At 49.2% G+C, this 25940-nt stretch overlaps 1 protein-coding gene across 1 annotated transcript in view; it reads left to right on the forward strand.

Annotated features, from left to right (window-relative positions):
- The window catches only part of Znf341 (zinc finger protein 341), a 40113-nt gene extending 15242 nt beyond the window's left edge, over positions 1–24871 (forward strand). The window contains exons 8-15 of the mRNA XM_076849055.1: positions 2387–2580; positions 4617–4810; positions 6313–6521; positions 16248–16344; positions 17735–17867; positions 21559–21670; positions 21918–21988; positions 23634–24871. Coding sequence (XP_076705170.1) covers positions 2387–2580; positions 4617–4810; positions 6313–6521; positions 16248–16344; positions 17735–17867; positions 21559–21670; positions 21918–21988; positions 23634–24178 — 1555 coding nt within the window. The 3' untranslated portion in view covers positions 24179–24871. The remainder of the gene's footprint in view (positions 1–2386; positions 2581–4616; positions 4811–6312; positions 6522–16247; positions 16345–17734; positions 17868–21558; positions 21671–21917; positions 21989–23633) is intronic.
- The last annotated feature ends 1069 nt before the right edge of the window (positions 24872–25940 follow it).

Consider the following 25940-nt stretch of genomic DNA (forward strand, 5'->3'; position numbering starts at 1 on the left):
GGACCTATTATAGAGGAAGGGCCTCACTGGGGGTGGGGTTCCAGAGGTCTCAGCCCACAGGTGGCTGACGCCCCTGCTCCGAGCCCTGAGGTGCAGGACGTCCTGGCAGAAGGGGTGGAGGAGAAGGCAGCTCAGGACATGGCACTAGGAAGCAGAGAGAGCGCTGGTCACCAGGAGCAGCATGGACCCCGGAGGTCACCGGGGCCGCCTCCGTCCCCCAGCCACACCCTAAGTGCCTTCAGTCCTCGCCCAGCTGATCACTCAAGTGGATTAATGCATTGATTGGGTTAAGGCTCTCCTGACCCAGTTATTTCACCTCTGCACTTTCTTGCATTGCCTCACACATGAGCTTTTGGGGACACCACATCTCCAAATTATGAACAATGACATATATTGATCCGTGAAGTGATTTAGGTGTTTTATAGACACAGCGTTGAAAAGTTCTAGCGAGGCACAGTAGCATGTGCCTGTGATCCCAGCACCTCGGGAGGCCGAGGCAGAAGGATGGCAAGTTCAAGGCCAGCCTTAGCAATTTAGTGTGATCCCCAGCAACTGAGCAAGACCCTGTCTCAAAATAAAAAAATAAAAAAAAAATTTTGGCCACTGTAGCTTAGGGGCAAAACTCCCTTGGAGTTCAATCCCCGGTACCAAAAAAAAAAAAAAAAAAATCTAAAGATGTGGTGAGAATATTCCCCTTGCAGTTTCAGCTCTTGGAGAATCACAGCAACCCTCTCTTTGGTGCTAGACTGTCTGATACTTGCACATACCTGCTCTTCTCAGGCCGGGGAGGAGAGGCTGCTTCAGATTCCAACCGGGGCAGGGACGACTTCTTTCCAGACCATGTTCCTGCTGCCTTTAGGTATTTGGAGTCACATCATTCTTTCCTGGTGGCCGAGCTGTGCTTTGGGGACCGTTTAGCAGCATCCTTGATTTCGTCGTTGTCTTTTTTTTTTTTTTGGTACCAGGGATTGAACCCAGGGGCCCTTAATCATGACCACATCCTCAGCCCTTTTTATTTTTTATTTATTTTTTTTTGATACAGGGTCAATAAGTGGCTTAGGGCCTCACTAAGTTGCTGAGGCTGGCCTTGTTCTTGTGATCCTCCTGCCTCAGCCTCCTGAGCTGCTGGGCTCACTGGCGTGCAGGTACCAACGTGCCTGGCAGCAAGCTTGATTTCTAACCATTAGATGTCAGTGACTGCCCACCCCACAGCTCTGACAGCCAAAAATATCTCCATACATTGCCAGGTCTCTCCTGAAGAGCAAGGTCAACCTCCGTTGAGAACCATCGGTCTATGCTGCTGTTCTCCAGTAGATTTTTCTGTGGTGATGTAAATGCCAACTGGTGCTGTCCACTGTGGGTAGCTACTGGCCATATGTGGCTATTGAATTCTTGCAGTGTGTCTAGCACAGCTGAGAAACTGAACTGAAAAAAATTTATTAACGAATTTAACGAAAATAACGAATTTAAATGTAAATAGCTTTATGTGACTAGTATCCATCTTATTGAACAGTGCACCTCTGGATATTGACATTATTTTAGAATTATTGCAATTTTGATTACTTGGTATTTATGACGAGTAGTTTTTCATATCCAGTAACAGTAGGACTCTTCATTTCAAAATTGCTATAATTTTTTAAAAAGTGTGTTGATTTGGGGCTGGGGTCCTAGCTCAGTGGCAAAGCGCTTGCCTAGCATGTGTGAGACACTGGGTTCAATTCTCAGCACCACATATACATAAATGAAGGTCCATTGACAACCAAAAATAAATAAATAAATTGATTTGATAAAAAGTGTCTTTTTCTTTTTCTTTTTTTTTTTTTTTTTGGTGCTAGGGCTTGAACCCAGTGTTGCTAACCACTGAACCAGGTCCCAAGCCCTTTTTTTGTACTTTATTCAGAGACAGGGTCTCACTGAGTTGCTTAGGACCTTGCTAAGTTACTGAGGTTGACTTTGAACTTGTGATCCTCCTGCCTCAGCCTCTGGAGCCACTGGGTTTCAGGCATATGCCACCACGCCCAACTTGATAAAAAAGAGGTAGAGGTGTTGTGCTTTGGCAGCTATGTTGTTTTCCTCAAATAACAGAAGTCCCCATTGAATGGGCTGGAGCAATTAGGAAACGTTTGCTCTCACGGTATTAGATATTAGATAGCCTCGGAGCAGGTCAGCTCCAGCGTTGTTGATTCAGCAGCTCAGTAACAGGATCCAGAGCTCAGGGTCTTTCCACCCCTCTCTGCCTTCCTCAACCAGAGGATGTACCCACAGGGGGTCAGAGTGGCCACACCATCTGGGCCTGCTCTGTGGGCCTTCCTGTGGCTGGGAGCTCCTGGGCGGAGACTGGGTCCCCATTCCTACACACGTGAGCTAACCGGCCTTCTTTCCCCAGCCACACTGGTGAGAAGCCCTTCCAGTGCATTGCGTGTGGCCGTGCCTTCGCTCAGAAGTCCAACGTCAAGAAACACATGCAGACCCATAAGGTGTGGCCTCCAGGGCGCAGTGGTGGCACCGTTTCTCGCAACTCTGTGACTGTCCAAGTCATGGCCTTAGACCCCAGCAGGCAAGAGGAAGAGGAGAATGCAGGTGGGTGGATGTGAGGAAAGCCACTCTCCCAATTCATCCCTCCTGCAGCTTTTAGGTGTCTGTTGCCAGCTGTGTGGCCTTGAGCAAACTTCCTGACCTCTCTGGGCTTCAGTCTACTTTATAAAAGAGGGCATAGGATGAAAGGAAAGATGACAGATGCACATATGTGAGGCATCACCTTAGCACTGTACCTCGGGCAGACATCCCTAATTAACTACCTGTCTCTTTTTTCACTGAATCCGGATCCCACCTCATAATTTATTTTGAATTTATTGTTCCAGGCAATGACTCCGGTTGATTAGGAGTTGAAACCTGGGGACAGTTGGGTTCTCATTCATTGAAGCTGTCACTTGTTCCAGAGCTAATGCTTCTGTCCCTCGTGTTGATTTATTTCTTTTTTTTTTTTTTTTTTGAAAGAGAGAGTGGGGGAGAGAGAGAGAGAGAGAGAAAGAGAATTTTTTTTTTAATATTTATTTTTTAGTTCTCGGCGGACACAACATCTTTGTTTGTATGTGGTGCTGAGGATCGAACCCGGGCCGCACGCACACCAGGCGAGCGCGCTACCGCTTGAGCCACATCCCCAGCCCCTGTGTTGATTTATTTCTTCTGTGCAGAGGGACTGGGGACTCACTAGGGTCGGAGTGATGCTGTCTAACAGAAGTATAACGTGAGCACCACATAGGGGTAAATCACTCTAGAAAACACAAAATTAATTTTAATCATATACTTAATTTAGTCCAATATATTATCATTTAACATATAACATAAATAAATTATTGAGGTGTGATTTTTTTTTTTTTAATTTTGTTTTGTTTTCTTTTTGAGGGGCTGAGAATTGAACTCGGAGCCTTATGCTCACTGGGCAAATGCTCTACCACCTAGCTGTGCTCTCAGCCATATTGAAATGCTTTATATGCTTCTTATACTAAATTTTTGAAATCCAATGTGTATTTACTTTTTAAAAAAAATTTTACTGCTGGGCGTGGTGGTGCATGTCTGTTATCCCAGTGGCTCGGAGGCTGAAGCAGGAGGATCACAAGTTCAAAGTCAGCCTCAGCAACTTAGAAAGGTCTGAAGCAATTCAGCGAGACCCTGTCTCTAAATAAAATATAAAAGGTCTGGGGACGGGGCTTAGTGGTTAAACAACCCTGGGTTCAATCCCTGCTGCCAAAAAAAAAAAATTTATTGGTACTTTATAATCATACATGATAGTGGGATTCATTATGCCATGTTTATAAATGCACATGATAAAATTTGCTCCGTCTCCATAGCCGTGTGTATTTACATAGACAGCACATGTGGATTTGGACTGGCCACACTTCAAGTTCTCAGTTGTCATGTGTGGCTCACAGTCACTGTGTTGGACAGTGGAGAGCAGAGCCAAAGCCTTTCCACATAGCACCGAGGGTGAGCAATGCCAACCACATGACAGCTGCTCAACAGGGACTTTGGCTGGGTGACAGTGTGTGACCACTTTTGCCTGATTGGCCATCAGGGCTTCCTGCTGGAGCATGCCCTGAGTTCTGGGAGCTCCGTAGAGAAGGGACCCTTCTCTCAGTGCTTTCGCAACCCCGACAGTGCCTAGCACCAAAGGTTCCACCACTGAGCAAATTTTTATGGAGCCTACTGTGCATCAGGTCACACAGAGATGAGGTCAGAGGTGCAGGGGAGTGAGGAGCAGTCTAGTGAAGAAAGTCAATGGAGCAATGATTGTAATGGGAACAAGGGCCTGGAGAGGCAGGAGTGAGCGAGGAGCATGTGCAGGGTGTTCATGGAGGCCAGGAGAGGAGGCCAAGGCCAGGAGGGGAGGCCAAGGCCAGGAGGGCTGCCTGAGGCCTTGCTTATATGCCTCCGGCCTGGCTGTGCTGGTGCACACTGTGGACCTGAGGACATGTGCCACACCAGGCGCGTGGCAGTCGGCAGGGGAAACCCGGAGGAGTATGCAGTAGGTGTTCTGAGTCCCACCTGAATGTGTGGCTCCTGGTTGGAGCCTTAATCGGCTTCTCGGTGACTTCCTCCCCTGGCTTCCTCTACAGGGCTGGGCCAGAGCCTGTCGAGCGCGCCCCCGCAGCCCCAGGCCTTGCCTGCTGCTGGTGAGGCAGAGGGGGACAAGCTGGGACCCGGGCAGGTGGTCCTCATCGACAGCTCCTATCTGTGCCAGTTCTGCCCCAGCACGTTCAGCACCTATTTCCAGCTCAAGTCCCACATGACGCAGCACAAGAACCAGCAGGTAGGCCTGTGGTGGGCGGCAGTGGCCACGGCCGTCATCAAGAGCCTTGGCCAGTGCCAGGGTCTTGAATGCTGTCCTGAAGGGACAGGGCGCAGCCACAGTGTTTTCTGCAGCTTGGTCCCATCCCTCCTCTTTCCTTAGGGGAGATTCTTAGGGGTGTTGGAGTAAGTCCGGTCACCCTAGGGCACATCACAGAGACCTTAAACAGTTGAGAAGTCTGTCATCTGGGGCACAAGAGGCCTGAGATAGGGTGACAGGTGACTCAACCAATTTCCTCCTCTGGCTGCCACCATTGTCCTTTGCGTGGCTCTCCTTGCCTTGCTGGGTGGTGGCCACTCTTCCTAGGCAGCAATTCAATCATATTATTTGGAAACAATGGAAACCTTTTTTTTTTTCTTTCATTGAATTTTACTTATTTTTTGCTGAGCTGGGGATTGAACACAGGGCCCCGGGCTTGCTAGGCAAGCAGTCTGCCACTGAGCTATGTCCCCACCAGCAAGAGCAGCAAGGAAACCTTTCCTAGAGGCATTCTGTAGATCTCTGATTGTCCAGAGCTCTGTCATTGAGAAATGTGTTACTATGCTGCAAATAAGAGGAAATTGGATTAATATTAAGAGTTTGATTTCCCTCACATCAGAAGCCCATACGTAGGTAGAGCTGGGCTTGCATAGTAATTCAGACATGGCATCATGGACCAGGATTCTTCTAGCTCCTAGCTTTCTTCTCTTCTACCTTAGCTAGTAGCGTGCATTCTCAAGGTGACAGAATAGCTACTATATCTCTGTTCATCACATCTATATTCCAGTCAGGACAAATGCAAAAGGTAGAGGGGATTTCTCTTAGGAAATTTCTCTTACCTTTTCATTCTGGGAGGGGTGCCATCCTAAAAGACTGCTGCCTACATATCATTGTCAAAAAGGAGTCACGAGGCTGACACTAGATTCAAGTAAGCCAGGGGAATCCAGTGTTTGAAGTAGGTATGTTGTTACCCTGAGTAAATTGGGGTTCATTTTGTTGGGAAGAAAGAGTGTGTGATATTGTGTGGGCACCCCACAATATACTTATCAAAATATAGTTTTCAAAATGCTAGAAACATACCTCTTCTACAGATGAGACCCTGAACATAAGTCAGAATTTCACTTATTAAAGTTGGTTCAAAAGACCATCCATATACAAGCTGGGCATGGTGGTGCACACTGTGATCTCAGTTCCCCGGAGGCTGAGGTGAGAGGATCATAGTTCAAGGCCAGCCTGGGCAACTTAGCAAGACCCTGTCTCAAAAAATAAAAAGGGCCACGGGTATAGCTCGGTGGTAGAGCAGCTGGGTTCAGCCCTCAATGCCGCAAAATCAATCAAATCAAATCAAATAAAACCAAGCAAAGCAAACCAGGGCTCCGGCAGTAGGGAGCAGGGCAACCGTGGTCAGGTGCCCACCAGCAGTGCCCCAGGCTGGTGTCACAGGCTCCCCGCCGCCTCCCCTCATTCCCGAGTCTCCCCTCAAGGTGTACAAGTGTGTGGTCAAAAGCTGCGCCCAGACGTTCCCCAAGCTTGACGCGTTTCTGGAACACATCAAGAGCCACCAGGAGGAGCTCAGCTACCGCTGCCACCTCTGTGGCAAGGACTTCCCCTCGCTGTACGACCTGGGCGTGCACCAGTACTCCCACAGCCTCCTGCCGCAGCACAGCCCCAAGAAGGACAGTGCCGTCTACAAGTAGGTGCCTCACCTGCCCTCCCAGTGCACGGGGCGAGGCAGGGGACAGCGCGGGAGGGCGGGGGGGAAGCAAGGTACAGCCTTGGTCCAGCCTGGCAGGGTGGGTTTGCATGTTGGCACAGCTGGGAGCCGGTGCTGCCCTGCTTACGTGGCTTCCAACTTGGTGGACATTCACTAGAGACAAGGACACCCTGAAAAAGGGAACCTCGCGGGGTGGGGCTCAGTGGCAAAGCGCTCGCCAGCGTGTGCGAGGCACTGGGTTCCATCCTCAGCACCACATGTAAAGATATAAAGTAAAGTCCGTTGACAGCTAGAAAAAATATATTTTAAAAAAAGGAAACTAATATCTCCTCTTTTGTAATGGGAAAAAGGTTTGATTGTTTTTTCTAAACTAAAAAATTCGAACAAGCACATGTTGGAAAGCAAAAATCCTAAAAATAAGAGTTGTTGGTTTAATGATCTGTTAAATGTGGGTAAAGTTGGAGCTGGGTGCTGATTCTTGGGATGGATAAGGAGTGAACCTCGCGTAGGTGGACATGGGGTGACTTTTCAGATCCCCTTCCCATCACTTGAGTCTTCCTTTGAGTCATTAAGAAGGTCCCTTGGGCAGGAGTGATGCAGGCCCCCCGGGGGCCTTGTGCTCATCCTTAGATCCTCAGGTAGTTCTCCTTGGGGTGTTGGCCCTGTGGTGGTCCTTTGGAGGGCTCCCGGCTGCTGTCCAGGCCTCTGTCAGGCACTCCCCTCTAGCAGGTGTTTTCTGCAAACACCCACTTCCCACCTTTCCCCATCCTGGGCTTTGGCCCTGCAGGTGTTCCTCTGTACATTTGCCTGTAATCCTGTGTGTGGGGATGGGGCCCGGGAATCTAGAGGGATGTCTGTCTGGGGGCCGTTTGTACATTTCTCTGTACAAACTTGTACCTCTAGGGACTTGGTTGGTACTTCCATTAGCCCTGGAACTCCTGGGTGAGGCTTCTGAGATTTAGAGATAAATAAACACAGGCCTTGAGGTTAGAAAGCACGCGTTGCTCAGGGAGGCACACTGTTCACTGTGATAAAAGGCTGACCTGATAGTCCCAAAGTTTGGTCAAGGAGCAGATAGCCATCGGCAAAACCCGAGGGTGGAATGGTGTCATGGGTAATGTAGGGCTCTGGAGCCACTACCTGTGTTAGGATCCCATTAACTGCAAGCCTTATTGACGACTGCAAAGCACTCAGCTACCGAGGGCCTCAGTTTCCTCATCTTTTAGATGGGGATCATGATAGTGCCTACCGTGTTGGACCCTTTATGATCTAGAAAGACAGGCATGAGGCATGTGGACATGGTGCCTGGAACATCGTGGGTCTCAGTGAAGTTGGTTGCTACAGTTATTGGATTACTTCAGTGTAGGTTTGACTGCATAAAATAGAGACCCAGAGTAATGGTAACTGAAAAAGGTGAGAATTTCTCTAATATTGGAGCAGGTGTGGTGCCTTCATATTTTTAGAGGTCCAGGCCTGTCGGAGCCTGTGGTTGCTCTGTTCCTTGGGAGTCCTGTAGCCTTGGCCTGCCTGTGAGTACCTTCCCAGAGCTCTGAAGTGAATCTTATATCTGCTGCTGTATTTATGCTATATGTATTTTGCATTTTTAATTTTTTAAAATTCTTTTTAGTTATACATGAGAGTAGAATGTGTTTTGACATATCAGACATGGATATAACTTCCCATTCTTGTGATTGTACATGATGTGGAGTTTCGCTGGTCGTGTATTCATATAAGAACATAGGAAAGTTATGTCTGATTCATTCTACTGTTTTTCCTATCCCCACATCCCCTCCCCCATTACTTCCCTCTGCCTAATCTAATGTGACTCTACTCTTCCCTAGTGCCCCCCACCTTATTGTGAATTAGCATCCACATATCAGAGAAAACATTCAGCCTTTGGTTTTTTGGGGATTGGCTTATTTCACTTAGCATGATATTCTCCAGCTCCAATCATTTACTGGCAAACGCCAGACTTTCACTCCTTTTTTTAAGCTGAGTAGTATTCCATTGACTATATATACCACACTTTCTTTATCCACTCATCTATTGAGGGACACCTAGGTTGGTTCCATAGTCTAACTATTGTGAATTGAGCTGCTATAAACATTGATGTGGCTGCTGATTTTAAGTCCTTCGGTTATAAACCAAGTAGTGGGATAGCTGGGTCCGTACTGCTTTCCATAGTGGTTGCACCAATTTGCAGTCCCACCAGTAATGTATGAGTGTACCTTTTCCCCATTTATTTTTTATTTTACTTCTTGCATTTTACAAGTCTTGTTGAGGAATTCGGTTCCTAAGCTGACATGGAGATTTGGGCCTACTTTTTCTTCTAGTAGGTGCAGGGTCTCTGGTCTAATGCCTAGGTCCTTGATCCACTTGAGTTGAGTTTTGTGCAGAGTGAGAGATAGGGGTCTGATTTCAGTTTGCTATGTATGGATTTCCAGTTTCCCTAACACCATTTGTTGAAGATGCTATTTTTTCTCCAATGTATGTTTATGGCACCTTTGTCTAGAATGAGATAACTGTATTTATGTGGGTTTATCTCTGTGTCTTCTATTCTGTACCATTGGTCTTCATGTCTGTTTTGGTGCTGATACCATGCTGTGTTTGTTACTATAGCTCTGTAGTTTAATTTAAGCTCTGATGTTGTAATCCCCCCTACCTCACTTTTGTTGCTGAGGATTATTTTTTGGTGGGGGGGATGCACTGGGAATTGAACCCAGGGCCTGGTGCATGCTAGGTGGATGCTCTACCAATGAGCTGCCTTCCCAGCCTTATATTTTTACTTTAAATATAAGGGGTATCACCAGGTTTGGTGGTGCATGCTTATAATCCCAATGACTTGAGAGGCTGAGGCAGGCAGATCATAAGTTCAAGGCCAGCCTCAGCAACTTAGTAAAACCCTGCCTCAAATGAGAAATAAAATAAGAAGATCTGGGGATGTAGCTCAGTAGTAAAGTGTGCCTGATTTAAAATACACATACACACATGCATGTTACATTATATGAAACTTATATGCATATGTAAGTTACATCTATATGTAATTGATTTTTTCCTTCCTGATTGCAGAAGTCATCCATGTTTAATACCGAGAAAAAGGATTTGGGGTGGGGGCAGAACTGGGGATTTAACTCAAGGGTGCTGTACCTTTAAGCTTCATTCCCAGCCCTACCTCACCTCCCCCTGGAGATTGAACCCAGGGCCTTGTGCATGTGAGGCAAGCACTCTACCAACTGAGCTATGTCCCCAGCCCTCCCAGCCCTTTTTGAAAATTTTATTTTGAGACAGGGTCTCACCAAGTTTCCCAGGCTGACCCTGAACTTGTGATCCTCTGCCTCATTCTCCTGAGTTGCTGGGATTACAAGCGAGTGCCATCATGCCTCCTGAGAAAGGATTTTTAAAAAACCTTACACAGGAGAAAACTCACAATGCCTATCACCCAAAGATAACCACTGTTAATCTCTTGGTGTATTTTGGTATATATCTGTAATGTATACGATTATAGATATAGATACAGATATAAATATCATATATATATATATACACACACACACACACATTGAGTCTGGTAATCCTAAACATGGTCATAGGATTTGGTGAAAATTCATCACGCCATCTTTCTATTGTGCAGCTTAAGACAAATGGACTGAAACTTAGAGGGATTCCTCTGTACCTTTAGTGTTGTTATTTTTAAAAATATATATTTTAACAGGGTATGGTGGTAAATACCTGTAGTCCCAGCTACTCAGGAGACTGAGGCAGGAAGATCACAAGTTCAAGTCCAGCTGGGCCGCACAGAAAGACTCTGTGTCTTACACGCACACACATACACACACACACACACACACACACGTGTACATGCTTATATATGTATTATATATTTTATTTTTGATTAACATATTGTACACATAAATGGTGTTTAGTGTGATATTTTAACACATGCATGTAGTGTTCACTTATCAATTCCAGCCTCCCTTTATCCATTCTTGCCTTGTGTTATTTCAGCCTTTAAACTATAAAACTTAAACTGTAATATAGACATCTCTACTTTCCAGCATAAGCAGATCTGCCTCATTCTTTTAGACAGCTGCTGAGTATTCCTTTGCACACGGATGTGCTATAACTTATTTAAACCATCCCTCATTCCTAGATAATTGGTTATCTCCAATTGTCATTATTATAAACAGCACTACAGGGAATAACTTTGGACATACGTCTTTACTCATTTGTAAGTTCCTAGAAACAATTTTGCAAGTCAGAGACCCATGAAGGTTCTAAAAAAAGATTATTTGCCCCCTTCAAAAAATGATTGTTATGTGCAAATAGTACAATATTTAAAAACCATAAATGGGCACAGAGTGAGTAGGAATTCCTCATCTACCCTGACCCACTTCTCCACATTGTAACAGGAACTTAGAGAAGCTGCTTTTGCTAACAGCAGTGATTCTTCATTTAGGCCTTCAGGTGCCCAATGGGGAACTAAAAGCATGATAAAACCTGGCTTCTCTGCCTTCATTTGTATCTGTCTCCTTTATCACCTTAAACTTTATGACCTGCTCAGCTCTGCATTAGGCATGTTGATTCTTTAAGGAATGTTCATTTAAAAGCTGGCAATATAAGGTTTATTAGCCCTAAATTACCTAAACCGTCTTTGTCTCCCTTCAAGTCTGAGGAAAGATTGTAGGGACATTTGAATTTCATCCTGTTTCAGAACCTTGGAGTGGTCCCTAGAAATCTCCAGTCTTGGGCTGGGGATATAGCTGTTGGTAGAGTGCTTGCTTCTCATGCACAAGGCCCTGGGTTCAATCCCCAGCACCACACTCACACCCCCCCCCCCCAAAAAAAAAAAAGAAAGAAAGAAAAGAAAAAGAAAAAGAAATCTCCAGTCTACCTCACACCTTCCAGAAAGAGTGGAATCTTGCAGACAAATCACCCATGATGAGACTGCCCCCTAAGCAGAAGCACTTGTCTCATAGGAACCACGTTACCCGCTTCCTGGATCACAGGTCTGATAACTAAACCTCCTGCATTCTAAGAAGAAAATGGAAATTGCCCCCTCGAGTAATAAGGATTTCTCCTGAGCCACACCTTACAGAACCAGAGTGAGATCATGATCGTCCAGACCACAGTTTGAACCAAAACTGTTTAATTCTGCATATCTCTCATTCCCCTCCCCTGATTCTTCCTCTATTTAAATCTAAAACTCATGTGAACACCCCAGAGGACTGAGTTGCATGGTCTCACTTTGACTTCCCAGTCTGGCCATATTGATTAAAGTCTTGTCTGCTTTTTACCATTAACTTCTTAGTTTCATTTTTTGAGTGAATAGCTAGACTTGGTTTGGTGGAACCCCTGGAGTCAGGCCTCCCGGCCTAGGACTCTTGACAAACATATTGGTGAGCCAGCCAGGAGACATTTGGGCATCAGCTACTTGCCCCTGGACAGCCTGGCCAAGGGAAGGAAAGGGCAGTTTTTTGCAGCTACTGAAACTATCTTTGTTTCAGGGATTTCTTTTTTTCCTTCCACTCTGGGCCAGCATTGGCTGCATTTAGCATGATTTGGTGAAGCAGAGAAATAAACTTTTGGACCTACAGGCCCTGAACTCTGAGCCCTGGTAAGTTCTCCCTGATGGTGCATGTCAGCCCTTGCCCCTCCTTTTCCTTATTGTTTGGGGTTCCTTTGAACCAGTGTGGGTTCTTTTAAACCAATCCGGGCCTCTGCCCTTTGTCTAATAGGGAAGTCTGGATTCTGTAACTTTGTGGTACCACTTAGCAGGGAAGAGACATGAGGTACACAGAGAAACCAGGCTAGTTTGAGGATATCTCTGTTGTGCTTTGCATAATAATGGAAAGTACCGATTTTGTCTCAGTGCCCACTAGAGAGAATTTTTTACTGTTTTGTTGTTCACAGCTATAAACCTATGATTAAGAAAAACAATTTCTTCTGCCTTTTTGAGCTCATGGTTTTTCTGATGGATTCAGTTTTGGGGACTGTAGGAATGGAACTTTAATCAATATGGCCATATCTGAAAGTCAGAGTGAGATCCACTTAGGAGAGGTGTAGAAATATCCTTTGATTTTTGCCAATGCTTTAACCTATGTAGTCCTTGTTGAAAACAGAACCACTTGATTATAATTATCCCATTGATCTATAGGTTCCAAATTTAACTTCAAAAGTAAAAACTGCCAGGTGTAGTAGTACCCGCCTGTAATCTCAGTGATTTGGGAGCCTGAGGCAGGAGAATGGCAAGTTCAAGTCCAGGCTCAGCCACTTAGTGAGACCCTGTCTCAAAATAAATAAAGAAAAAAGGACTGGGGATGTGACACCTGGCTTCAAGCCCTAGTACCACATACTCAAAGTAAACACTAAGAATATATATAGGACTCCAGTAACAATATCACAGGTAGTAAAATTTTAAAAAAAATTTAGCTTTGTATGCGTGAGGCCCTACTGTGAAGAAATAAGTTCTTTTAAAACTTTTTATATTGGCATAATTTCCAACTTCCCAAAGAGTTATAAGACTAGTACAGAGATTCCTATATCTACCCTTCACCCAATTTCCCAATTGCACACGTCATATCCCGTTTGTTTTATCATATTTGGAAGCATTTCAGAGTCATTTGAAGATGTGATGTTCTTTCCCCTTTTATCTTCTGTGTGCATTTGCCCCAAACAAGGGAAGTATAGGGCAAATGCCTGTAATCCCAGCAGCTCATGAGGCTGAGACAGGAGGGCTGAGAGTTCAAAGCCAGTCTTAGTAATGGTGAGATGCAAAGCAACTCAGTGAGACCCTGTCTTTAAATAAAATACAAAATATGGCTGGGGATGTGGCTCAGTGGTCGAGTGCACCTGAGTTCAATCCCTGGTACGAAACAAAACAACAAAAAAAATCAGTATAATTCTATTAGCTCATCTTCAGGCCTTATTCAAAACTTCCATATTGTTCTATTAATATCCTTTATAAAAAAAAAAAAAAAAAGAAAGAAAAACACACACAATTTTTCTGGCCCAGGGTCCAGCCTGGGATCACACCTCACCTTCATTGTCATGCCTCTTTCACCTCCTTGAAGCTGGAACAGTTTCATCCTCTCTTTGCTTTTCATGACCTTGAAGAACTAGAAGTGAACCCAGGGCCTTGGGCACGTGGGCAAGTGCTCTTGTGCTAAGCGACATTTCCAGCCTAACCTTGAGTGTGTGTGTGTGTGTGTGTGAGAGAGAGAGAGAGCGAGCAGGGATTGAGCCGAGGGGTGCTTAACCACCGAGCCACATCCCCAGCCCTTCCTGTTGTTCATCTAGAGATGAGACCTCGATAAGTTGCCCAGTGTGGCCTTGAACTTGTGACCCTTGTTCCTTAGCCTTCCAAGTTTTGGGGATTACAGGTGTGTGTCACCACTCCTGGCTCTGACCTAGGTTTTTTTTTGGGGGGGTACCAGGGATTGAACTCAAGGACACTCGACCACTGAGCCACATCCCCAGACCTATTTTGTATTTATTTAGAGGCAGAGTCTCATGAGTTGATTAGCTCCTCGCTTTTGCTGAGGCTGGCTTTGAACTCATGATCCTCCTGCCTCAGCCTCCAGAGCCACTGGGATTACAGGTGTGCACCACCGTGCCCAGCCTGACCTTGATGTTTTTAGTGTCGTTGAGTTGTTTTGTAGAATGCCTTTGTTTGGGTCTGCCGGATTTTACCTTGCTATTATATCCAGGATGTGTACTTTTGGCAGGAACATCACTAGTGACACTGTCCCTCTGCGGGCACCATCTCAGGAGGCACATAATGATCATGTGTCCCGTAACCTGTTGTGCTGCCTTGGATGACTTAGTGAAGAAGGTATTTCTGGCAGGGAGTTTTGATTTTCATGGCTTTTGCTGATCTCCCTGGCCCCAGACTTGAGGTTTTGTCCTGTCCCCTCACCAGCTTGTTGGGTCTCTGCTCCCCTGGAATCTCCCTCCAGTGCACCCCCTCTCCCTCTCGCTGTCTGGAGAACTTTGTGAATGGTTTTCAGAGTGTGGTCTGAGGGGACCCTAGATCCACCAAGGGTACCGCCTTCCTGGGGCTTCCTGTGGGTGGCACTAGTGTAAGGACGACAGGGCTCACATGTTTGTGTTTTGGCATGATTTGCCTGCTCACCTATGACATGCCCCACAGGGGTCCATTGGCTGGTGAATGTCTTCCTGGTGGGGAGATGGTGGTCTTATTCCTTCAGAGTCAGAGTGGCTCAGGACCTACAAGTGCTGTTCCGTTTTTCTCCTTGTGGTGCTGGGGGTTGAACCCAGGCCTTGCACATGCTAAGCACAGTCTCTACCACTGATCACCCAGCCCCTGAACGTGCTGTTCCAAGGGCATGTCAGCCACAGGAGCTGTGCTTACCACACTCTGCAGTTTATGAGCCACTCTGCACAGTTGTGTCCTTCGACTCTGTGGCAGTCTTAGAATGACCATCAGACAGGGCCATGTCACAAGTGAGGAAACCTAGAGCATCAGGCAGGAAGGAGCTGGACCTGCGTCCCTTTGTGTGGCTCTTGCATATGACAGATTCTCACTGGTGCCCTGAGCAAGCTGTGAATAGGAAAGGTGTAGTTCCATTGTTAGGGACCATGTGTAGTGGAGGAGACCGTTCATAACCAAGCAAGCAAATAAAATAATTCCTAGTAATTAGTGCTAAGGAGAAAATAAGCTGGGTGACATAACAGGGGGTGCCTGGGGTAGACTGTGGGGGGCAACTTGAGACAGAATGGTCAAGGAGTGCTTCTCCAAGGAGGTGACATTTGAACTGGAACAGCAAGTGTAAAGGTCCTGAGGCAGGAATGATCTTGCTGTGCACAAGGTTCATCAAGGAGGCCAGGGTGCTGGGGCAGAGCAGTTTGGGTAGGGAGTAGGGGAAGAGGTCTGGGGGTAGGAGTGGGTCAGACCGTAGGGCCTCACAGGCCACGGTGTGCAACAAAGTGCAAGCAACTGGGGGACACTGTCACTTTCATTTTTTAGTTATTTGTTGATTTGTGTGTGTGTGCAGTGCTGGGGATGGAACCCAGGGCCTCGTGCACGCTAGGCAAGCGCTCCACCACCGAGCTACTGACTGATTGATTGATTGATTGGTTGATTTCCTTTATCATGCTAGGACCGAATGCAAGTGTGCTCTCCACTGAACTATACCCCAGCCCTTTTTATTTTTTATTTTAAGACAGGGTCTCACTAAGTTGTCAAGACTGGCCTCAAACTTGCCTCAACCTCCCAAGTAGCTGGAATTATAGGTGTTCTTCACCAGGGCTGGCTTGATTTTTGTTGGTTTTGTTTTTTTATTTTTAATATTTGTTTTAGTTGTAGATGGACATAATGCCCTTATTTTATTTATTTATTTTATTTGGTGCTGAGGATCGAGCCCAGTGCCTTACACATGCTAGGCGAGCGCTCTGCCACAACCCCAGCCCTTGATTTTTATTTTTAAAGGCTCCCTCTGCCTGCCCTCTGAATGGATGTTCAGGGACAGGTTGGGGACAGGAACTTGAACCAGAGGCTACTGTGCATGTCCCAGCAGGAGGGGGCAGCAGCTGGGTGGAGGATGGAGGCAGTGGCAGGAGAGAGGAGTGGATTGACTGGAGAATCAGGGAAACTCAGGCCCTTGCCTCCTAACGATGGCCTGGGGCAGCCGGACATTGGACCTGCCTGCCCAGCTGCTCTCACCTCTGCGGCTCCTCCCCACTCAGGTGTGTCAAATGTGTCAACAAGTACTCCACTCCCGAGGCCCTGGAGCATCATCTGCAGACCGCCACTCACAACTTCCCCTGCCCGCACTGCCAGAAGGTGGGTGCTGCCCCTCCCCCCCAATGCTGGCCCTACGGGTGGTGGCAAGGGAGGTGGCGGGTAAATGTCTCGCCCTTTCTGTCTCTCCTCCACCTCGGGAAGTGCCAGTGGGTGCGGGGGACCCACAGGCATCTGAGTGTGGCCTCCAGCTTCCCAATGTACCATCCAGTCGTCATCATTGGACCTTCTTGTTGGTGACTCTGGAAGTCCTTCCTAAAACCTGCTCCTATGCCATCAGATATCCAGGAAGTGTTTCCATTGTCCCCGGCTCAAGTGTCATGGTTGATTTGAATCAGTCCCTATATTGCAGTTATCCACACAACAGAAGCTTCTGTTAACCCGCGCCCTGCCCCAGCGCCTCCTTTTTTATTCCCCCTTTTAATTTATCTCTTGAAGGAACTGGGCCGTCGGCCCTGTGGGGCTTCCTGCCATCTGGGTTTGCTGATCGCTCCCCTGGGTGGCCGTCACCAGGTTCTACTCATGAGAGACAACCTTACATGCAGATTTTCCAGGACAGCCTTTTTTTTTTTCCTCTTCACTTTAGCCTTGTTCTAGATGTTTCTAATTACATACCTAACTTCAGAATTTGTGGTCTAAGCAAAAAGTATCATGAATCGAGAAAAAAGCACCTGCCGGGTGCCATTATTCTCTCTGAATTGACCCACTTAGCCCTGGAGGGCAGATATACTCTTCCTATCCCCGTTTTACAGGTGGGGAAACAAGACCCGGAGAGGCCACCTAGCTAGGAAGTGATGGGCCTCATGAGGGTGGGGCGCTGTGTCTGTGCCCGTGACGGCTTCTCTTAACCCAGTGAGTGAGTGAAGCCTTTCCTCCGTCTACAGGGAAAGGTCTGGGTTCCTGTGTTTTCTGGGTCTTTATTACCTTCCTGTTCATTCCTTTACCCGACAGTCGTTTGACCCGGGCTCTTTGCTGAGGAATGAAAGTCCCTCTCTGCCCTCTTAGAGTCCCCATGTAAGCCAGGGATCCTAGTCCAGTGGGTTAAATGCTGATTTTAAAACGTGAGTGATCACCGGAAGGCAGGATCCTGCTTGGCACCAGGAATTCAGGGAAGGCTTTACAGCGGCACTGGCATCCGAGTTGGGTCTTGAAGGATGAGTAGGAGTTTGTGAGACTAAGAGAGAAAGGCCCTCGGGTAGGAAGAACAGCCTGGGCAGAAACTCAGAGAAGGTGCATTTTGGGCTTGTCTCCTGGGTGAGTAGGGAAGCCCACAAGGTGCTGAGGGCTGGGTCTGCCGCTGCGGGCCCTGGTCTCAGGTGAGCAGAAGGAAGGGTATCTCCATTGCGGGTGGACACGAGGGGCTCGTGAGCTCTGAAGGTGCGCGGGAGGGGGCCTGGGGGGGCAGCACTGAAGCCAAGCCCTCTGCCTCCAGGTGTTCCCTTGTGAACGCTATCTGCGGCGTCACCTGCCCACGCATGGCAGCGGAGGCCGGTTCAAGTGCCAGGTGTGCAAGAAGTTCTTCCGGAGGGAGCACTACCTCAAGCTGCACGCTCACATCCACTCAGGTGGGTGCCTCGCCCCGCCCACTCCTGCCCAGGCCCCGCCCCTCCCGCCCTGCGCCCGGCCTCCAGGCCACCAGCTCTCGCTCATGAACCCTGGGTGCCCACCAGCACTAGAGCAGGGAGAGGCTCCTAGAGGCTGGTGGGGGCACCTTGGCTCTGCCCCGAGAGTCGGCTCCCGTAGACTGCTCCGGGACTCTAGAGCAAAATTCCCAAAATCCCACCCAAATCTGGGCGAAACCCTCTCTCCTCAGTTGAGACATTGATTTTTTTTTTTTTTTTTTAATCTTTAAATGTTATTTTCCCCCCACGGTCCCCAGGGCCTTGCGCTTGCTAGGCTAGTGCTCTATTACATGGACGATCCAGTTTTCAAATTCTTTTTAGTAAAGTGTATTTTGTATCACAACCCAGGAAATCCATACATGCACATAGGATATATTGAAACCAAAGTTTCACAAAGCAATATTTTCAATTATGTTCAATTTTTAAAATAACTACCAACTGGGCATGGCAGCATGTACCTGTATTCCCAGCTACTTGGGAGTTTGTAAGACATTCCTAATCCCCTCTCTAAAAGTAACTGCTATTACTGTCTAGTTTGGGTCAATCTAGTTTTGTTTTATTTTATTTATTTATTTATTCACTCATTCTTTCCAGTATAAAATAATAGGATTTATTCAAGTGAGAAGAAAAGAGCCAGAGTTCTCACAGGGTGAGAGAGGACCTAGTAGGGGCTGCCCTGGTTTTATTTTATATCTGTACAACATACTTGCTTACTTTTATGTAGATGAACATAGAATATAATTTGGAATTCTGTGTCAGAATTCCTTGTCAGTATAGCTGAAGATGTTCTTGAATAGCAACTCTGTCTTCATAGTTGTATAGTATTCCTTTGTTGAGCAGAACAATGGGCAGGCCCTTCAGTTATTTTTCAGCTGTTAGTTTGTAAGGTTCACACGATGCTATGTGGGTCCTTTGGCAAACTTCAGGTATAGATCAGTAGCATATATTCCCAGCAGTGAAAGTGCTAGATTAAGGGATGGGGTTGTGGCTCGGTGGTAGAGTGCTCACCTAGGATGTTCGAGACCCTGGGTTTGATCCTCAGCACCACATATAAATAAATAAAATAAAGGTATTGTGTCCAACTACAGCTAAAAAATAAATATTAAAAAAAAGAAAGTGCTAGATTAAAATGTATGTGCAGGCTGGGTGTGGTCACACATGCCTGTAATCCCAAGGACTCCCCACTTAGGCAGGAGGATCATATGTTGGAGGCCAGCCTCAACAACTTAGCAAGATCCTGTCTCAAATATAAAAAAAAGTAAAAGTAAAAAAAGGGCTAGGGATGTAGCTCCATGGTAAAATGCCCTGAGTTCAATCCCCAGTAGCAATAAAAATAAAAAAATAAAAATAAAATGTAAGTGCAGTACTGAGTTTCTTCTTGGAATGATGGAAAAAGTTCTGGAGATGGATGGTCTTGTTGGCTACTGACAGTGCACATGTGTTTAATGCCACTGAACAACATGAATACTGAAAGATGGCTAAGATGGTAAATTTTATATTATATATATTTTACCTTTAATAAAAAAGGAAAGTCTTAAGTATTGTAATTTTTGTTGTTGTTTTTTCATCCTCAGGATTGGACCCAGGGGTACTTAACCACTGAGCCCACATTCCCAGCCTTTTTTATTTTTTATTTTTGAGACAAGATTTTTGATAGGAGCTGAGCACCCTTAGCTTTGAGCGTGCACATCCACTGGTTTGCCCTGCACAGGAAACAGGTGGATCTCAAAATTGGCAGAGGAATGAAGCTCTGGGAGTGGGCGTCACCCAGTGAGACTGAGACCCAATCCCTGGCCTCATGTGGGTGGAGCTTTCTCCCCCCCAATAAACAGGGCTGCAGGCGGGCGCTCTTCTGTCTGCCTCTCTTGCTTCCCTTGTGGAGCTGGGGCCAAGGAGCTGTCGTTGAACCCCAAGAAAAAGGTATTTTCTCTGTCTCTGTGTGATTATTCAGTGCCAACCCAGTTCACCTGTAGTGACCCTGACTGATTTAGTCACCTGTCCTGGCAGAATTTCACTAAATTGCCCAAGCTGGCCTCAGCCTCCGTGTTAGCTGGGTTACAGGTGTGCACCACTATACCCTGCTTCCCCTGGGGTTTTATGAGGCATAAGGATCATACTTTTTCCTAACAAGAAAGTGACTTTGTTAAACTACCTTATAGTTTTCCTCTGCCACTTTGGCTAAGGGATCTTTCCAGATGAGAGAACAGAACACAGATTGACCTTTGTCTTTTTTTTTTTTTTTTTTTGGTACTGGGGATTGAGCTCAGGGGCACTTAACCACTGAGCCACATCCCCCATCCCTATTTTGTATTTTATTTAGAGACAGGGTCTCACTGAGTTGCTTAGGGCCTCGCTTTTCCTGGGCTGGCTTTGAACTCACAATCCCCCTGCCTCAGCCTCCTGAGCCGCTGGGATTACAGGCATGCATGCACCACTGCACCCTGCTGGCTGCAGACCATTCCATAGTAAGCACCAGAATTCCCGTAAGCACTTGCACTGAAGTTTTTCCACAGCACTGTTCCTTCTGCGGGAGGACAGAGAGGACACAAGGACAGAAAATCAAATCAGCCCGGAATAGCCCTTTCCAGAGAGCATGAGCTTTGTAGGCACCTCTCTTGGTGTCCTGAGGGCTCTGCAGCCATCAGGTGAGACACACCCCTCCACTGCTGGATGGGCTCAGCTTAGCAGCAGGAAGACCTGGGGCAGCTCAGGTGGGCTCTGGATCGCACTGCTGGGCTGGAATCCTAGCTGCCCAGCCAGAGTGTGGACTGCGGGCTGGTCACCCTGACCTTCTCTTTCCCAGCTGTAACACGGGGACAATAGTAGTCCTTACCTCAGGGTTTGTGGCACGGATTTGATTGGATAAAGTGTGAGTCTCCCTCTCCATTGTGGACCCGATGGCTTTGACACTGTGACCATCCACCATGACTCAGGCACACCTTAGATTCATGCTGGACGTTCTCTTCCTCTCATGCATGGCCAATCCCCTGGTCAGGGCTGCTGACCCCACTTCCCCGACCTGGCCTGTCCTCAGCCGCTTCCCGGTTGCCCAGCCTCCACCCAGCCCGCACCCCGACTCCCCCGAGTCTGCTCTCCACACGCAGCCAGAGGGGCCTGTCCCTCCTCTGCTCCAACCCTCTGCTGGCTTCTCATCTGGCTCAGAATGCAAGCCACGGTCCTACCTCAGCCGCTCAGGTCCTCCCATGAGGCCAGCTGCCTGGTGACCTCACCCATGCCCCTTCCTCCCCATGCGGGCCTCCCGGGGCTCCTCAGGAACCCCAGCATGCTTCTGCTTCCCATCTTGCCTGGACCCTTGCCTGCGTTTCCTTGGCAGCTCCCTGTCCCGGGGTCTCTCTTCCTGAGATGCTGTACCGGAGAGGCCTCTCCCACCAGCCTGTTGAAAATAGTCCCTCGGAGGAGCCCTTGAGCCCAGGAGTTCAGAGGCATCTGGGCAATGCAGCGAGACCCCATCTTAAAAAAAAAAAAAAAAAAAAGCCCCCTCTTCTCCCTGGTAAAACAAAAATCAAGAAATGAGAAGTTGTTTTTCCCAGCCTACCTCCGTGGTGGAGCTGCTACCCTGAGAGGCTCAGTGGGGAGCCCTGGGACCCTCACTCTGGTGGGGTGTCTCCTGCAGGTGAGAAGCCCTACAAATGCCCCGTGTGCGAGTCTGCCTTCAACCGCAAGGACAAGCTGAAGAGGCACATGCTGATCCACGAGCCCTTCAAGAAATACAAATGTCCCTTCTCGTGAGTAGAGCTGTGGCAGGTGGTGGCGGAGTGTGGAGTCCCCACAGGGAGGGCTGGACCTAAAAACGCCAGGCCTGCAGGCAGAAGGCCTCTCTCCTCGGGCTTGTCCTGCTCACTCCCCGCTCTATTTCCTTTCCCAGCCCTTAGGGCGAAAGGGTGTCCCTCCGTCCTGTCCAGGGCCACTGGGGGGCCAGCAAGAGGGCTCCAAGCTTGCTGTGCTCCCCTGACTCATGGCTGTGGGTTCCAGGACACACACGGGCTGCAGTAAAGAGTTCAACCGGCCAGACAAGCTGAAGGCTCACATCCTGTCCCACTCAGGTAAGGGACCTACAGTCTGCCAGGTGGCCGGTTCAGCCCAAGCCCTGGGTGACGAGGACAGGAGGAGGAAAAGCAGACACACCCGCCAGGCCAACTGTCCCTGCTTGGTGGAGTCCAGCCAACGGACTTGCCCTCGTGGGCTGGAAGCCGTCTGTGCTTGGAACCTGAGGGGTACAGACGAATCTCACAGCCCCCCAGTCTGAGGGGGAAGCCAGCCTGAGAAGGGACAATTGAATTGGAGTGGTGCCCGGTGTGAGGAGTGCGGATCAGGTGTGATCCAAGATGTGGCTGGGAGGCTCCTTGGCTGGGCAGGGTCTTCAAACCACTCCTCGTTTCCCAGGGGCTCCGTAGAGCAGCATCTCTGGGGTTCCACCCACTGCTTAGTCTTGAAGAGGGTGTTTTACCTTGGCAGCCTTGACACCGTGGGCTAGATAATTCTTTGTCATGGGGGTTGTCTTGTGCCCTGATAGGTGTCTATCCACTTGGTGTCAATGGCTTTCCCCCCAGTAGTGTGACTATCAGCCGTGTCTCCAGGCATGGCCAAGAGTCTCCTGGGGATGGGATGAAGTCACCCCCGGGGTGAGAACCACTGGTCACAGACAGGACTCAGTGGCTAAAGAAACCCTGAAAACTGAGAGTAGATGAAGGAGTTGAGGCAGGATCTGGGTTTGAATCAGGGCTGTCACTTTGCTGGTGGGTGGCCTCGGGCAAGTCACTGCCTCTCTGAGCCTCCATCCCAAGAAGGCTGCGGGGACCAAGGGCATGTGCATGGACCAGGGTGAGCAGGAGCTGGGTTGACTGGAGGGTGATGTGGAAGCAGCAGGGGTGCATTCAGGAGTGCCTCGAGGCCTGCCCTGGGTCAGGCGTGGGTGGCATGGGGCATCAGACAGGCAGAACTCACCCAGCCCTCTCGGGAAACTTCCCAGTTAGTGGGGAGACCAAAAGTAAACAGTGAGCAAATAAATACAAAGCAGCAAAGCACACTGGGTGCAGGGAGGAGGGAAACAGGGCGGAGAGTGAAGGGTGTGGGGATGAGGGAGGCCCCTGGGAGCTGAGTCCCGAAGGATGAGAAGAGCCAGGAAATGGCTCTGTGGGAGAGGGGGCAACAGAGCTGACCTCACGGTGGGGGAGAAGGAGGTGGGAAGCCGCAGGGCCTGGTTGGAGACGAGATGAGGCCGAGAGGTGAGGGGGCTGCCAGACAGCAGCGTGCTTTTTAGGGAACATAGGGAATCAGTGGGAGGTTTGAAACAGGGAACACCTTGCTGGTTTGTATGTTTTGCAAAGACATTTCTAGCTCCCTGTAGTGAGGTAGGCAGACCAGAGGAGGTAGCTGCCTCTGTCATCCAGGTGAGAGATCATGATGACCTGCAAAGTTTACCAAGATTTAAGGATTAAGTGGACTGGTCCATGCGGAGGAAATGGCAAGTGCAAAGGCCCAGGGGCAGGAGCCAGCTTATTGCATTAAGGAAGTATGTGGCTGGCACAGAGTGACTAGCTGGGAAGAGGTGGGAGAGGAGAGTGGAGGAAGCCAGGGCCAGATCCCGCAGGAGCTAGTAGTCAGGACACTGAGTGTCATTCCTTGGGCAAAGCACCCCTGCAGGGTGAGGGTCTGTTGCCTCAAACTGACTTGCCTCTGCCCCCTCAGGCATGAAGCTGCACAAATGCGCCCTGTGCAGCAAGTCCTTCAGCCGTCGTGCCCACCTCGCCGAGCACCAGCGCGCCCACACGGGCAACTACAAGTTCCGCTGCACCGGCTGTGCCAAGGGCTTTTCCCGCCACAAGTACCTCAAGGATCACCGCTGCCGCCTTGGCCCCCCAAAAGACAAGGACCTGCAAACCCGGCGGCCACCCCGGAGGAGGGCAGCTCCCCGCAGCAACTGTGGCGGCGGCAGCAGCAGTGGTGGGCACAAGGTGGTGGCCCCCTTGCAGGACCCACTGGGGCTAGAGGAACTGAAGGATGCAGGGGCCGGGCCAGTGCCCGAGGCTGCCCCCGGCAAGCCACCCTTCTCGGAGCAGGATGCTGTGCTGTCCATTGTAGTGGGTGGCGCTGTAGGCGGGGACCCTGAGCTGGTAGTGCCAGGCCACGCTGAGGGGCTGGGCTCCAACCTGGCACTGGCAGAGCTGCAGGCGGGGGCCGAGGGCCCGTGTGCCATGCTCGCGGTACCTGTCTACATCCAGGCCTCCGAGTGAGGTGGAGCTCCTGCTCCCACAGGCCAACCTGATGCCTGTGGGCCCCGCGGCCCAGGCGGACCAGGGATCCTTCCAGGGGAAGTGAGCCGTGGCAGAAGCCCTGTTGGAATGTAAGCCCGGGCCCCTGGCTGCCCTTCTGCGCCCTCAGTCTGCTGGAGGGCCCTGCAGCATCCTGGGATTCGTCCCCAGGACAGAGCAATGGCAAGAAAGAAGGCCGGAGCCTGAGAAGCCCGGGCCTGGCTAAGCTAGGCTGGTGGTGAGACCACCTCCAAGGCAGACAGGGTGGCCCTAGCCACCCTTCTCCAGCCGCCTGGGATGGCCTCTAATCAAGCTTCTCTTCAGGAGACTGGTCAGAGTCCTTACCTAGTGGACCTTTTCCCTTAGGGTTCCTCACAGTGTCCCCAGAAAACTGTGTGAGGTAGGCATTTAGGAGGCACTTCAGTATGGCAGGTAGATGGCAGCTGTGAGCCAGATCTGGCTTCAAACCCAAGCTGCCAAGCACTTACTCTGTGACCTCAGTAAAGTCACTTCACTTCTCTGAGCCCCTGTTCCTCATCCATACAGTGGGGCTTGTGATGGCCCCACCTCCTGGGGTTGGTTTGGGGGTTCAGTATGGCGAAATGTGCAGATGGTCTGGTGTGGTGCCCGCGCTGGGAAAGTGCTCAATAAATGTTTCTATCATATGTGTCCAAATGGCTCAGACCCGAGCCTGGCAGTTCCTTTCTTAGCCCCTAGGTGACAGTCTTCTCCTCCAAAGCCTTGGGAAGCTGGCACATTGCAGCCACTGTGAGGTTATGAGGAGGAGTGTGTGTGCTCCTGGGATGGTTGTTACAGAGCCTGGTCTGGGCACACACCCCGGGGGAGGCTTATACCTGCCTGAGAAAAATTCAGGATCCCGGGCCTCGCCCCAACCTTTCAGAACCAGGAATTCTGCCCAGAGCCAGGAGCCCATCCTGAGTGGACCCCTGCATGGCCAGCAACGCCAGCCTCTCCTGTCCCCTCTTCTTCCCTCCCCAGCTAGTACAGGTGCGAGACAGGAGGGAGGAAAGGGGCCTTGACCAGGTCTCCCATGTATCTTCAGGGCCCCGGGGCCACTTTGCCTTTGTTACAGGCGAGGAAGCTGAGCTTGGAGGGCGGCCAGGGCAGACACTGAGTTTCCTCAGAGACCAGCGCGTCCCTCAGGCCCCAGTGTTGGCATCCAGGGCTGCAGCTCAGAGCAGGCCACACTTTTGGCATCCTTGGGCAGGAAGGGCGTGGTGTGTCAGCGGGGACAAAGCTGATGGTGAGGGCTGTGAGCATTTCAGCCTGCAGGAGGCCAGAGGAGGGACCAGTGGGGACAGGAAGTTTCAGGGGAGGCGACATCTGAGCTGGGCCCTTTGCAGAGGAGGCTCTGCTGGATGGACAGATGGTGAAGAGCAAGGTGCAAGCTAAGACCTTGAGGGCTGGGGCTGACCAGAGACTTGGACGGGGGCAGGGATGATTTTACATATATATATATATTTTAGTTATTATTATTTTATTTATTTATTTGGTGGTGCTGGGGATTGAACCTCAGGCCCTGTGCATGCAAGGCAAGCTCTCTACCAACTGAGCTATATCCCCAGCCCCTAATTGCCAGTTCTTTAAGCCGTCTCCCTGTGATGGATGCTGGCTAAGCCATTTTTACTTCACATTGCCTCAGCCTATCAGGTGAGTGCTGTTACTTTCCACATTTTACAGTTGAGAAACGGAGGCCCAGAGAGACAAAGTTCCTCACCCAAGC

This window comes from Callospermophilus lateralis, chromosome 3 (assembly GCF_048772815.1).
Source record: "Callospermophilus lateralis isolate mCalLat2 chromosome 3, mCalLat2.hap1, whole genome shotgun sequence".
NCBI lineage: Eukaryota > Metazoa > Chordata > Mammalia > Rodentia > Sciuridae > Callospermophilus > Callospermophilus lateralis.